At 40.9% G+C, this 16,022-nt stretch overlaps 1 protein-coding gene across 1 annotated transcript in view; it reads left to right on the forward strand.

Moving 5' to 3' along the window:
* The first annotated feature begins 367 nt into the window (after nt 1-367).
* ANKRD33B (ankyrin repeat domain 33B) overlaps nt 368-16,022 on the forward strand; it is a 44,936-nt gene continuing 29,281 nt past the window's right edge. Inside the window, exon 1 of the mRNA XM_032712015.1 lies at nt 368-869. Within this exon, the coding sequence (XP_032567906.1) occupies nt 438-869 (432 nt within the window). The 5' untranslated portion in view covers nt 368-437. The remainder of the gene's footprint in view (nt 870-16,022) is intronic.

Here is a 16,022-nt window from a genome sequence, read left to right on the forward strand (position 1 = left end):
AGCGGATTACGGGCCGGCACTTTGACAACTGCTTGCGCTCCCCAGAGCCGCCCTGCCTGCCGCAGCCTCTCCCCGCTCTCCGCGGCGGCGGCAGCTCCCCTGGGCCGGGCCGGCGGCGCTGAGCGAGCCCGGACCGGCCCCCAGGGAAGCCCCTCCGCAGGCGGCGGCATGTCCCGGCCCGGGGGCCCGCCGGGCTGCTGCGGGGCCACCCGCGGGAGCGGGCTGACACTTGCGTGAGCGGGGACAGCGGAACCCCTCGCCCCCCGCGGGGAAGAGCGGCGGCTCCCGGCGGGGCAGCGCTCGGCGGGCGGGGCGGGGGCTGCGGGGCGCCGTGAGCGCCCCCCGGGCAGCGCCCCGAGGCCGCGGAGCCGCTGGCCGCTGGGCCGGGCGCCCCTCGGGGCGGAGGGGAGCTCCCGCGCCCCGGTGCCGGCCCCGACATGGTGCTGCTGTCGGGGCACGGGGAGCAGCTGGCCGGGGAGAGGGTCTGCCCCGCGCCGGCGGCGGCGGAGGAGATGCCCGGCGCGGAGGCGGAGAGCAGCCCCGAGCAGGGCACGGAGGGGGCTGCCGCCGAGGGGCCGGGCGAGGAGGAGGAGGAGGAGGAGGAGGAGGAGGAGGACTGCGAGGAGTACGAGGACTTCTCCGAGCTGCCCGACACCTGCAGCATCGCCTCGGACGACTCCTTCTACCCGCCGCTGGGGCTGGATGACGACGACGATGACACCTGGTCCCAGGACGGGGACGAGCGCGACAGCCCCGAGGCGCTCAGCCTCTTCCGAGCCTGCTGCACCAACAACAGCATCGTGCTGAAGGCGCTCATCCGCCAAGGCCCCGGGGAGGAGGAGGTGCGGGAGGCCGACCGCAACCGCCGGGTGAGCATCCCGTGCCGCGCCCCGGGAGCCGAGGGAAGAACGGCTTGGCTGCCGCGCCGCCTCTGCCCCGCACCGTGGAGCAGAGTCAGAGGGGAGGGGGGCGGGGGCAGCCGTACGTGTGTTGGGTGACACCCCTCTCATTTGCTGGGGTGCTGCTGGGGCACGGGACCCCAAGCAGCGAGGAGCAGAGAAGGGCGTGAAGCTTTGCCTTGCTAGGCATGACTTTCCACCTTTGCTAAGGAAGGTCCAGTTTATGGGACTAGAGAAAGGCTGAGATTTGAGTTCTCCCGCGATCAGTTTTGAATTGGGTTTTGTTTTTCCCACAGTTTATCGGGGACGTGAGTGGCTGGTAATGGTTGTGTTCAGCATCACTAAATCTTCCTCTTTTCTGGATGTCCATCTGGGATGTCTATCTCCTGCAGTACTTCACACTGTTCACCTTGATAATTTGAACAACTGATAAAAGTTCGTGAGGTTACTTTTTTTTTTTTTAACTTTCTCTCTCCCCAAAATGTAAGCTTGCTCCTATTTCCTAGGATGCCAAGCAAGGCTTGGGGTATTCCTGTGCTGAAATCATAATTTGCAGTATTCTCCTGATATTTATTTTGTTGCTGGTAAACTATTTTTGGAGTCTGTGTCAGTACAAGGTTTGTGATTCAGTTTTTACCTGTTACTTAGTTAATTGCAAGGACAGAAGTGTGCTTCACTAAATCAGAAGTTGAAAACTTGAGAAAGATGTCCCGGGTAATGTGTAAGCGGGACATTTAAACAGCAATATTAAAGACTAGCAACAGCAGTTCCTTTCACAACTATCACTACAGTTTGTATTAAAACTAAGAAATTTCTACTTTTAGTTTGCATAAACAATCTGCAAAACATTTCTGTGACTAGTCTGTGACAGGAATATTTTGAAGGAAAGCCTGTGTTATTTTAATTGGGCAAGTGACTTGCACATTCTAGCAACATAAGTGGTCTTTACTTCAAAAAGAATGTCATAATTTGTGTTTGGTGCTGTTTGGAGAAGGGCTTTTCTTACATTTTAGATGTATGTACTTGTAAGATTTTTCATACAAATACCTTTATTTCCTCTCCAAAAGATTGGTTTTAATACAGATTTTTAGTGATCTAATTTATTGTAAATTTCTGAAAAAGATAAAAGATTGTATTAGCATATCTGAGGGAGCAGCAACCTATGGCATGAGGGTGGGAATGAGCAACACAGGGCAGAAATATTTTAACTCAACTCTTTTGCCCAGGCCAAGGTATGGTGTGGTTGTATTTTAGTTGGTAACACATGAGATCCAAATATTCATTACAGGAGATTTTGAAGATCCTGCAGATATACCTATCCTTTATATTAGTTCTGTCCTTAAGCTGGAGCCCAAACTCAGCTGTGACACTGTGGGGGGGTTTGGGCTCCAGCTGTTTCTGAGGTCTGCTGATTCAGTGTGTCTCAAGTGTGTGATGATGCAGGAGGTTTGGCCCCACCATACCCATGGCATAAAAGACCAAGTGCCCCAGAGCTGTCCTCTCTGAAAAGGTGGCCTTCCCACCCAACAGAGGGTAAGCAGCTGTCTATGAAGCTCCAGAGATCCCCCACCTCAGGGCTGGGGTCCTGTAGGGGTGAGTCAAGGGGTATAGAAAACTTAGTGTAGGTATCAGCCCATCATCCTGCAGCAATTCCTTCGGCAGAGGTGATCAGATCAGGGTTGTGAAAACCATGAATTTACTTATTTGGACAGCCTCTCCCTTCACCACCCCCCTTCCCAAAAAAGAAGTTGCTCTTTATCTCTCCAGCTTCACAGAAAGGAAAGAAAATTGTAGCTTGAATCCAAAAAGAAAGTTTCTCCTCTCTGTTCATACTGTAAAAAAATAAAATAAAATAATCTACTTAGACAAATATTCCATTTGACCTACAATTAAACACTGACATCAAGTTCTATTTTCTCCATTCTTTATGAAAACAAAGTAAAAGAAGTTCTGGAATTCAGCAACTTCTGAAACTTTATGAATTATGTGGGAGACATGAGTTCAGTTGCTCTCTCTGCCTCCCTCACAGAAGTGCCCTAATCACAGTGGTTCAGAGCAGAATAGTCTATCTTTTCCAGATAGATGTGAATGGGATGGGAGAAACCTTTTGACCACGAAGCTGAAACTTCAGGTTTCAGGACTACAGTCCTGATGTCCCCTCAGGACATCAGGGAAATTCTCATTATTTTGCAAAGGAAAACCACCTTTTTTCAGAGAACTTTACCTGACAAAAGGTAAGTTTTGCTCAGGTCTTTTATTGCACTTTCTGTGGATTTTTTGTAGCTCTTGAATTTAAATATAAAGTCATTGGACATTATCCATAAACAAAACAATTTTGCTGCCACAAAGTTACAGAAAAAGTTACATACACCAGTGATGCTAACGAATTTTTTTGGTTGCTGAAACTTTTAATGGTGGCTTTCAGCATCTTGTTTCACCAGGATAATGTTTGTTTACAATGCTATCTTGCATGCTTTTATCGGAAAGCTTTTTTTTTTTTTACACTGTGAACAAATAAGCCAAACTTTTGTTTGTTCCAAGTTTTTGTTTCTTTTCTGTGAGGTAGGAGAGAGAAGGAAGAATAACTTGCTTTTTGAGAAGTGGGATGGTGAAGAGAGGGCTGTGCAACTGAGTATATTTTCACCATCCTGATCTGATAACCTCTGGTAAGTACAGTAAGGTTTCATTTTCACAAAATAAAAATCAGGCTTTCTTCAGAATAGGCAAAGCAAGTAACAGATTATTGTAGTAAGATGATACCATATTTTGATTTTGAAAGTGATTAAACTCTGCTCCTAAAATGTAACATGAAGAAGAAACTTCCAAATGCCCTAAATTGGGCACAAACCGCCCTTCCTTTGGAAGGAATTAGTCCTAAAAATACTAGGATCCAGAGGCAACCGTACTTATTTTCTTTCATCCTTTTTGTCAGAATACATCAATTGTCTCTTTTGAGTCAATTTGCCAAGGCTGGATAGTGGCTTTTTGTGTTGTTTCTTCAGAAGCGTGTTTTCCCCATACTTTGTGAGCTGCAGAACCTCCTGCCAGGCGCAATTTTTCATTAAATTCACCTTCCTGCAGTAAACCAGACTTCACAACATCTGATTTATTAGTCACCACATGTAGCCTGAAGAACTGTACCTTCCCTGTCTCGTTTTCGTTAGTCAAGACAACAACAGTTGTCTGTGGAGGACCCCCAAAGGGCTGATCCCCCGATCTTCTCTTGTACTGCTGTCTGTATACGGAACCCTGAAAGACTGGCTTGGTACTGCTGATTTCCTCTCCTTGCTCAAGCTAATACTGAAATAATTGGAAAATAACTATGACATAATAATACACTAATTGTACATCATGCAGAGTGACCTCTCATTCATTAATGTTTATGCATTTACCTGCCGCAAGCTAGCACTAGAGAGGGATTTGAAAATATATATGGGAAAATAAAATCATGGTTCTGATGAAATTTCCTGACCTGACTGAGACTATAGTGTCATCTGGGTAATGGTGCTACTTTTCACTGTGTTGCATGGAGACTGGTTCTGCCTCCTCACTACCTACATTTCTAGAATTTCAGATATTTGTGTCTTGTAATTTTAACATCATTTAATATCAAATTTTGCCTGGTGATCAGGATTATAAATATACTCAGAAAAACAGAGTTTCAAAATCTGGTGTTATCTAACTGCAGAATGCGAGCAAATTTAGAAATTTGCCATGACAATAGCAAAGGCATTAAGAGATGGGGGAGAGAAAGAAAAGAAGCTAAAGAACATTCCCTTGCCAGATTGAAAATAGTCACTGCAGCTAATCCACAGAAAGGTTTTGTGTTAACCTTCCATGTGGTATAGCCTGTATTAGTAGGTGTTCTGTAAGCCTGTGTTTTAGAGGTGATCTGGGTGTGAGAATATTCTGTTGTAGTCTTTTTCAGCTTTTTGTTTTTTTATGTCATTGTTCAATGAGTCTTTTGTCCAGTCCCATAGGTAACTATGGAGATAACTGTGGAAATGTTTCTCTGAATGCAACCTAGGCTTGTTTGTGCACTGTACACTGTGAATGTTTGTTTGGGAATGGCATCACTCATCCAGTTTCCTTGCTGGACCTGTGACAGTATCCGAGGCATCAGGCATGTCATGTTGGTCTCCTTGCCCTATGCTGCAAACTGCTCCTTAGCAGGGCACAGTGGCCCGCTGGCTCCGAACTACCACAACAAACTTCTTCAGGCAACTCAGCCAATTTAGGGAGTGTTGTCCTTCAGTTTTCCACAGAGACATACAAGTGAATCCTCCATGGGGCTGACACCTGAATTTGTCTTTGCCAAAGGGCTAGGCTTGTGAAATTGCAACTGGTTGTGAAGGACAGGGAGGCAGTGCTTCAGCTCCCACTTTCTGGATGAGGGAACATTGTGCTGGATAATACTTTTCTAGGAAGCCTTGTATCACAAAAAAATGCCAGAACCTGTGTAACACTCCTTTAACCTGTTTTATTATTTTCATTATATTTACAATGCTAACTTGTAAAAATAAAAAATAAGCAGTCCAGCATTTTGTGGTGAGGGATGAAGAACTCCCTGTCATATATTGCTTTTCAGTTGTGCTGGCACATAGTGTAAGACATCCCATGTCAGAGAAAGGCTTTGAAGAACATCATCTGCTACAGTGCTGGGAATCCTTTTTTTTTTAATTATTATTATTATTTTCATAGTTTCAGTTCCTTCTTATTATCTTATACAAGGTATTCTCATGGGAACAATTGTATTGAAACTTAAAATCAAGACTCTAAACCATGAAAGGAAATTTTTTAGGGTAAAAGTACTTTTAAAAAGACCCTGACAGCAAAAGTAATCTAATTTAAATCCTTCAAGAAGTACAGAAATACGGAAATACAGTAAAAAATACCCCTGGAAATATGTGTTTGTGCTTAAAAAGGAGGTAAGCAAGAAAGGCAAGGAATAATAGTTATCAAAATACAGAAGCTGCTCACAACAAATTGGGAACTCTTCAAATACAGTAATTACAGCTCAAGAGAAGCCATCAGAAAGGAGGAGATAGAGCATGGAAAATATGAAGTCAGCTGGCTAAGAGGGAATTTGATGAGCTAACCAGAGCATAGGCCAGATTGATACAAGTAGGCACTTGGAGGCATTATCAGAAGAGCGTGGGCAGGTTAGCTGTCTGCTTGCCCTTGTCTGCATTCATCTGGAGTGTAAGGCGAGTAATGCCTTTGTAAACCTGGCGCAAGAAGATATCCTTTAAAATAAGTTGACTGAATAACTTGACTGAAGAAAAAGTATATGTATGGAACACAATTTCTGTGGAGTAAAGAGAAGAGTTAATAAGGACCATGAGGGTGCACAGACATAAAGAATGGAAATGCAGGTCTTTAGTAGACTGCTGGAAATGCATGGCCAGACCTGCTGCATTCTCCATGGAGTTGACAGGTAGTAAGATATAATTTGTACTTAGTGTCAAAAGCAGCATCAGCTAATAGATGTAACTCTTATTGAAATGGATAGATACAGATTTAAAGGCCACATGAGAAAGTTGTACAAATTTAATCTAGTTTCAAGTAATGCAACTTTTAGAGAAACCAGATGAAGAGTAGTTTCCTTGAAGAATATTGACAAATTGCTTAATGCAAAGTATATGGAACAGGAGGGATGTTTTCAGACTGATAGTAGCACAGAAGTAAAGCTCATATCAACCTTTAGTTCCAGTTTAAGCAGTGTTTCATGTTGGTGTCTTAAATCAAGCATGTGGACTTGCAGAGCTCCTCAGAGATGCAGGGATGATCCTGGCTACCCAGGTACAGGTTGACTCCAGATGTTAAAAAATATAGCTACTTTTCAAATGTAATGATAATCTAACAAGATTGGTTGTCTGGGAAATCTGTCATCAGTAATTATGACAGATATATAATGGTGTTTTTAATATAACATGTGACCTTGAGTTGCCTTACTGCCTTTTTCTAGGAGAATATTTAAGCTTTATTTCACAGTGCACAAAGTGACACTGCTAATTCCTTCATCCCATTAGGAAATAAAAATTTATATTCTCATTAAGATATACTCAGGAAGGAATATTGGCAACTAATTTCCTCCTGTAAAGGTTCCCAAGATTCCTCAATAAATTTTTAGGGAAATTTTACTGAGAAATCTTGGGAAATTAAAACAGATAGCACTGCTACGAACTATTTGATTGCTCTGAAAAAGTGGGTCCTGTTTAGTTTCAGTAGCCTGTAGGAGCTGCTGGGCTTTAAGTATGCTGAGAAACAAAAGGGATTCAAAAGCCCCTAAATTCCTAAAGTCTTTGGCTCCAAGCTAAGAATTTACCCGTAAGGTAATTGCCATAAGGCAACATCTGTGCCTCATCTATCAAGGCTTTAGGTCTCAAGGCAAGGGCTCCGAGGAAGAAAGAAGAAATTTTCCTGTCTTAAGCACTGGGTTCAAAGCTGCCTGCTAAGAAGCACCACAGGAGCGGTGAATCCAGGTGCCAGCTGCGAGGGACAGCAGGTCTCCAGTGCCACATCTTTCAGCATCATGAAGAGCCGAACTCTCATGTGCTTTGCTCCTGCTGGTGCTGGAAGCAGTGGTGTGGGCTGTGGCTCTCGGAGGCTCAGAGTCAACACTGACATATGGGAAGGCAGGGAGGGAGATGCTCAGCCCCTCATCAGGGACTTCCCTTTTCAAAGGTGTGAGTTTTGCTTGGTTTTCACTCAGTCTGACTTGTTACTGGGTTTCAAGGCATATTTCAAAAAGGTTTTTGAAAGAGGCATTAATGTTCACTTTTGTGTGCGGCACAGAAAGCACTTGTCATCTTACTAATTGTAGTCACACAGTCTTGTGTGTGTGCTTGGGAATATAAACTATGAAAATAAGTAATGTCAAATGTTGAACAATGAGTACAAATAATCAAAATATCTATTTGGAACTATTCAGACGTTTCAGCAGGTACTGTTATGTTCAAAATCTGTTCTACTACTCAAGAAGAGAGAGATAGAAAGATTAAAAAAGCAAAGCCCTGTTACACATTTTGGAAAAGATTGCTGTGTAACAGAGACCCACAAAAATCAGCTGTTTTACTGTCATACTGCTACATGTTGGTAGTACTTCATCTTCACAGAGGAGAATGATAGTGAGACTGAGTAAAAACTCTTGTATGACTTTACAGGTGCTGGTTGCTTCCTGCCAGGTGAGCCTAATGTTCATCAGGTTTATTTTAAATTACATTTCATTAAAACACATATTTCTTCTTCAAAAGAGAAGTAATATGTCATCACCAAGTAAAATTCACAATTAATTTTGAAATATATGTAGATTTGGAAGGTGTAAGCAGCCTTGTAGAAAATCTTGCTAGATGAGCATGGAGTGTGTGAGTACATTGCCAGAGGAAACCATTTCTGGCATGAGAGCTCATGCCCAGCTACTCAGAGGTAACCTCTCTGCTGTGGACCAATGATGACCACGTAGGCAGTGCTTGGCCCAGGTTCCTAATTTACCACTGGTTTTTAGGCTTTTCAATTCAAAGTGCCCAAACTAGCATGATTTGTTGTGTTTTGAAAGTCACACTGCTACTAAAGAGGCTATAATAGCTATTTAAGTTGGTATAATTGCTATTTGCTGGAGACTTATTTCAGATATGATAAGATAGCTTCCAAGTAGGATAACATAGATCATAGAATGCTCCAGTTTTTCCAAAATTGGTATTTTTATCATTAATTTTCTTAACTTTTCCAGTTTTTATACTTCGTTTATACAAGTTATTATGTTCTGGTTAGTTTTGGTTGGTTTTTTTAGCAATTGACAGTATATTGCCTGCTAACAGTTTTCTTGCATATTCTTTCTGTATTGTCTGTTATTGCACTGTGGAATTAGGTTTATCTTGTGTGATTGAGGTAGAGTTGCACTAAAAACTAGAGGTAGATATACTAAAAACTTCTGGTAGATTTTTTTAAATAGAAAAGAAAATCTCTGGAGAATGTGAAAGCAAGAAAGAACTCCCACAAGCTTTATCAGAGACAGGAGTTTACCTTTAATGTTTTCACAAATAAAATTTCTCTCAAAAGGTTATTCTTTTAAATTATTTAAAATGTTATGCCACATAGGTTTCAGTTTATCCATTTCTAAGGGTTCTTTAATTAAATACAAAAATGGAAACTCTCCAACCTTGGCTAAATATAATCTTTTAGCATACTCAGTGTGTCACAATAAGAAATTACCAAGTACCATAAGAAGAGGATGGTTGTCACAGAGTCTGTGGTTGCACATCTGTCAGTGAATTAGCAATTCGAATTGTATCCACTGTGGGAAAAACTCACTATGTGGAAATAGTTCCCATTTTTCAATTCTTTTATTTTCTATTATGTCTGTTAAATTCCACAGGGAGCAATTTAAAAGCAAGCTGATGCAGAACGGGAATGAGTCACCGTTGGGCTTTTGTTGCTTCACACATTTCAGATGTATAACGTTCCGAGCCTGATCCGGTAATACCCTCTCGCATATGAGGGTCTGGAGGGTTTTTTTTGGTCTTTTGCCTCTTTGCCTCTCAGTGCTTGAGTCCTTGTCTTTAGGACAGCCTGTGTGTAGACAGACCAACTGCTGGTGGCAAGAGATGCTGCCAGCAGCAACCCCGCCTCAGAACTGGGTCCTGCGGGAAGTTTTGAAGTTTTGTTTCTATCGCTATGGAGGAGAGCCCTACATATAAGCCATTGTTACTAATTTTCTGAAGTGGAAAAGTGGCAGTTAACAGAATATATTCAATCTGTTCATAAAAGCAACCTTTCAGGGTTTGGCACTTTTTCCCCGCTTTTATTTGGCTTTCTTTTTTCTTCTTTTTTCTTTACAAAACATAGGTATCTTGCTATTTGTAGGCAGCTATCTTGCTAATAGTAAAAAGGCTCAGATCACCTGTTTGCCACGTGATTGGGAAACACAGGAAAGGTAGCCATGTATTCATAAGTGTCTTTAGGTGTGGAAAGGGAAGAAGAAAAGGGAAGATGTTCTTTAAAAGGTGGGAGAGTACTTCTGTCTATCTGCAAGTATGACATGGGTTTGATGAAGGTTTTAGAGAAGGAAGAGTCAAAGCTCAGCTCCATAAAGGAGTTAATTTAAATATTTCTCTTTCTACAGAGAAAGATTTTCTATAAAGAGCATGAAGTAACAGTAGCTTATTAGACAAAGAGTATAGGATAACAAGTATTGGCCAGTTTTGAAAAATGACATATCACAAATATTAATGAGATCTTAGTGTTTAGACTTGAAGAGCCCTTCTAAGCTCTGCAATAAAAAATAAATTAAAAATACAAACATGGTAGAGGAGTTTTCTGGTTACACTGAGACAAGCTGTACTACATAGTAAATGCCTAGATGTATGGAGCAACAGCAGCCAGAGGAAACCTATATCTGCTAAGTAACAGGTTATTTTCCTTGCTGTGCTGCAGGAACTTTGGAGGGACACTGCTGTGTTAGGGGAGCCCTATCTGCAGGGAAAACTGGGCAGTATAACCTCTTCAGAGACACTGCTCTGCCATGCTGCTCCAGCAGAGCTCCCCAGGCAGAATTGCCAGCCTGGAATTAAACACACAATGTTCCTGGAGGGTAACCTGGCCAATAGTTTGAGCAGTGAACAAAACCATTTACCTTTTCATGGGTGACAGGGAAGGAAAACACTTAGTTTCAAGGTCCCTGGGAATGGAGTGAAAGCATCTCCCTTTTACCTCAGGGACAGGTGCAATCCCCCAGGTAAAGACTGTCCCACAGGCTGCAAGCAGCATCTATGCAGAAGGGTTCTGGTGGCTCTGGGGTGCCCCATTAACCTTCTGCTAGCACTAGTCAGTGCGATGGAAACCCTACTGTGTCCTGCCGTCATTTATGTAGGGTGGGACTGAATCTTCCTTGCCACCTATTTATGGTTGTTCTTTCTTTTGTTTTATTTCACTGATGCTGTACCATCTGTGGGCATTTTGCAGTCCAGAAAACTCTTCCTCTTGTGAAGATGCAACAGGGATGTACCATCAGTGAAGATACCCATGAATAGAACTGCCTGTGGAATAGGAACTTGAACTGAGTACTAAGTACACGATAACCTTGTTAGTACCTTACTTGAATTGAAATAGCATGTAGGCAGTTTATTGAAGTCAGATGTTTCAGTGCATTTGCAATATTTATCTTCATAAAACTTCCCATGAAGTGTATGGGATCCATTACATATATGTGGAAAACTCCCTGTAAAGCAAGATAATTAAATGTGACAGGCAAGAGCTGCCTCACCAAATTACAACTGTGGCAATATATATAGTTGCCTGAACAGTTTGAAAAATTTGCGTTTGAATTTCAAAAATACAATCAGATATCATAGTCCCTTCCCACTATGCATTGCCTCCTAATCATCCTGTTAGTGATACACGAAGCAGACATTGAAATATTTAATGGTCAACTTAGACATTTTAGAAGCAGTGAGCTTCTAAAGCTCCTGAAAGGAGGTGGTAAGGTGAGGGTCAGCCTCTTCTCCCAGGTAACAAGTGACAAGACAAGGGAAAATGGCGTTAATGATGAATCATTGGAACAGGTTTTCCAGGGAAGCGGTATAGTCACCGCGGGTGTATCCCTGGAAATGTTACAGAAATGAGTAGACATGGCACTTCGCAATACAGTCTAGTGAACATGGTGGCATTTGGTTGAAGATTGAATTTGATCATCTTGGAGGTCTTTTCCAACCATAACGATTCTCTGATTCTAATATCAGCATCCCAGAACAAAAAAAAAAAAAAAAAGAAAGAAAAAAAGAAAGAAAAAAAGAAAGAGAGATGGTGAATAAATGTCAGTCTTTCTCTTAAAATGAATCACTCAAATTATTTTCTTCTAAGGCACGAGATTATGAAATGTCTTTCACTTGCTAATGCTGTTTTTTCTTTCTTTGGGCATTTTTAGCTTGACCTACTTTATGCTTATTACAGTCAGCACAGCTGATTTATGAGCAGAGGCTCCATTCATAGATGGGTGCTGGTAGAGCTGAGGTATTCAGGTATACATCCATGGAATTGTTACTGTGCATTTCACAGATCACTTATCATCCTCTAAGGATCCGAGTTCAAATAAGGAAAAAAAAATAACCCAAAGGTTTCGAATAAGGTGATACTGTTCTCCAGTTCTTCTCATATCTCAGGTCTAACACTCTCTTTTCTGCTGTTGTTAAAACTGTGAAATCCCCCAGCTGTCAAGTGTCAGCAAAAAGTACTGTGATCTTCCTTTGGAGCTTTAGTACCTGATATTAGATCAGTAGGAACTACCCTCCTGTAGTAGGTACATAGACGGTAACCATGTGGCAAAACAGGTTAACCTCACCAAATAAATGTCATAAATATGTGTGCTCTAGTGATAAATATCACAGAGAGGAAGGATTTTAAAAACACAGGGGCTCCTTTAGTGTTGATGGAAAGAACAAGTGACTCCAGTGTGAGTTGTGGCAGCAGAGTGACATGAGGGCCACCAGCTTCAAACTGGACTGCTTAGAGGGTAACACAGACAGTGTGTTTAAGGCCTTCAGCATCTAGCTCTCTATACTGCCATTATTCTTTGGACAAGTTGGGCATCCAGAAGAGTACAGTTCACAATCCTGTAATGCTAGCCTACTCTCATTCATCTGTCAATCTGCAGAGTTTGAAAATTTAGGTAAAATATTTCCAAATTCATGTTTTGAGAATTTATAAATGGTAAGAGTAAATTGTAATTGTTTGACAATTTTAGAAAAAATAATAATCAGTACTGATGTTTCTGTAACACAAAATAGTAATTTTACTTGCAGTTGTGAGTTTAATGTGTGTATTGGACCTTCTTTTTCTGTTTACTCCTTGCCATCCACAAAACACATTTCTCTGGGGAGGAGGTTTTTAAAATAGTGCTTAGTTACTCAGTTTAGATTTTGAGTACTTGTCTAAAAATACCATATTTTCCTCTTTCTCATGTAAATTCAATTTCTAATACAGTGATTGCAGAAGTTCTGGTTTATTACTAAATTGTTAGTGTGCATTGTAAAGGAAATAGCAAAGCCTATAGAATTCAGCAGCTTATCACAGAGGAAAAAGCTAGTGAGCATTGTTTATGTGATGTAAACTCTAATAAAATTATTCAAATACTGTCATCAATACTTTCACAAACTTGCTTCTCTTCCTTCCCTGAGCTGTTTCCTATTGTTTCCTTTCAGATTTCAAAGTCCTCAGGGAGTGTATCTGGAATGGCTCTACCTCATTATTGGTGGTACTGCAGTCATAATATCATTCTTAATTATATGATTTTGAAGTCTACCTGTATTGGCTGAGCTTTTAAGATTATTGCTACAGGGCAATATCAATCAGTATAATCACCTTATTTACAGAAATTCTACTGTGCCAATATACAATGTGAGATTTACAAATGTTAAGGGGGAGAAGGGGATTTTTGGCTGTAGGCTTTTGATCCTGATGTTAGTTAATTGTGACAGGCCTTCATTTTGGATATTTGGTATAGTTTGTTTCTTTCCAGAAGTGGATTGAAGGAGCTGGACTCTGAGGGTAACAGGAAACAGCCTGCCCATAATTTTCAAGTAGAAACGAAAAGACCAGATCTTCTGCTCTTAAAATTATTACCATATTGCCAAGTAGCATTCTCTTATTTTGTGTCAGAGAAATAGAAAAACAACTCCAAACACCTAGAAAAATATTTGAAAATGCTATGTGTTAGGGGAAAACCTGTTACTATTTCCAGGTGCCTGAAAACTGAAGGAGAAAAACATAAGTTTTATCATTCTTCCACAACTACTCTGTGATCTCTTTAGCTAATAGAGATACAGAGTTCTTAGAACATCTAGGATAAGAAACTGCAGCATTTGGTTAGTTATTGTAAACCCTCTAAAAATGTTAGCTTCCACTCCTCAAAGAAAAAAAAAGAAAAGGAAAAGAAAAAAAAGAAAAGATAAATGAAAAACCATATCTTCTGAGATCATGAGAAATATGAACTTGTTAAGTGGAAGGTGACCATATTTGTTCATATTTTTTTGGATTCCATTTCTTTTCATTTTTGTAAAATGTTGCCTTTCTCATCAATGTGAGTAAAGGAAGATCTCAACAGACCTTCCTGTTGCTTTTACTACACTGCAGTTTTTCTACACAGACGTAAGCCACCTTGATTCCTATTGAATTAAAAATAAAAGCCAGTGGAAACTGACAACTTCCCAGCCTATCTCCAGATCAAGGCATTTTGAAACACTGATGAAAATTTTAACAGGAGAAACCAGGAATTACTAAGAAAATTGATTTTATATTCTCTGAAAAGATTTTAAATCTCTCTAAGCTTATAGGAGTTTTTATCCTTTAAGCAAAGACTTAGGCCAGAGATATATGATGGGAGAGGCATGTACTGATGAGGTTCCTCATGCCACAAACAATTTAATATGAATGAATGAAAATATATGGAAAGTAAAATGCTATTAAATCAATAATTTTCAAATCTGGGTGTAAAAGCTATTTTCCTTGTACGTGAACTTAAAAAGAGAAGGAAATTATAAGTTGTTAGTCTTCCAATAGAGCCAAGACCTTGCTTATTTCTTCCCGATGCTTTCTAATATCCAGCTGAGTAGGATAAGTTAGCACACACTTTGTCAGGGACACTCCCCCCCCCCCCTCCACTCGACTCAGAAATAAAAAGGATCATAACCTGAAAAAGAGTCTTTGAAATCAAGGTACACATGTCCTTCAGTTTACTGCTACTGTATGAGTCATTGCCTTTGTGCAGCTGATGCAATTTCATCTGACAACTATCTTCTAACTGAGACATAGAAGGGGTTTTTGGCTTTCACTGGGTTGAATTGGGCACAATCTGGTGGGCTTCAGTCACAAGTAGAATACTCTTTGTGAAATAAAGGGCTCAGAGACTTTGAAGTCTACGTAGTTAGAACATCACTTCTTACCTTTTCAGAGCTGAAAGTATTCGTTGTACATTTCTTTGGCAAAAGAACAAGTTGAGAGTCAGACCTAGGAAAAAAGACATTCGGCATTGGGTGATAAAATGCACATTAGAGGAATTAAAAAAATGCAGAACTGAAGGTACAGCCCTCAGTGCATTTGCTTCTAGAGATCATGGCTGAAGAAATAGCTCCTCTGTAGATTTGGTGGTAATGAAGGACAGCATGGTGGTGTCATAGGCTCTGTAGAAGAGAAAAGACTCACTCCTAAGTCCGCATCCGGCCACAGGGCAAGACAAGGCATGTGCTGGCAGTAGGTTGTGCTGCTGCTGTGCCTTACAAACTCTTATGCTGAGCTGTTGCTATTAGAGGGCTCCATCTAAGCAAACAGGCTGGTAAGCTGAGGCTCAGTGGAGAGCTCTGAGTGGAGGTTAAATGCTGCTGAGATTTCGCGTTCCCAGACTATACACAGATGGATTTAAGGGTGCTCTAAAGGTGTGCTGCTGAAGGAGGACAGCTAGTGTTCCACGTGATCAGTTATGAAACAGAAAGAAGTGCCAAGAAAAAATAAATGTAGGCAAAATATTTACCATTTAGCAATTTAATTGTGGTATACTTAATCATTAATCAAATCCAGAAATGCCAGTCTTCTGATTTTGCCTCAGTCTCCTGTAGTACTGCTTGATTTATCCATGAATGTGGCCTGTGAGTGACTGCTAAATGGACAAGAAAAATGACTGCTACTCTTTATGGGGTGGGAATGTCATGGTTTTTGCTCAGTGTAATGTATGTAATTGGGCTGCACAGCTGAAAATTTACGTTAAGAATATCATACATTGCTAGTAACAAACCACCAAATTTATAATAGGATATTTAGTTACACCAGCCTGTACTATCTTCTTTTTAAAAGTAGAAATACCTCTTCATCCTAGCTTTTTATTCTAATTATTCCTATTTGCTGCCAACCACCCAATCCTTATCCAGTGGTTGAGGAGTTTCTTTCTCTATCATGCTCTTTATGAAATAGAAAAGTTGCACAAATATTAATGGAATCTTCTTTGCAATATTTCTTCAAAATAAGTGTGATTCTCTGTTCTCATCTCTTATGAAATTCCATTGCTTTGGAGTTGGGCACCACAGAAAGGAAGAAAATTGTGTTTACAAATCACCTCTATACTATTTGAATGGACAG

The sequence above is a fragment of the Chiroxiphia lanceolata genome, chromosome 1 (assembly GCF_009829145.1).
Source record: "Chiroxiphia lanceolata isolate bChiLan1 chromosome 1, bChiLan1.pri, whole genome shotgun sequence".
Classification (NCBI taxonomy): Eukaryota; Metazoa; Chordata; class Aves; order Passeriformes; family Pipridae; genus Chiroxiphia; species Chiroxiphia lanceolata.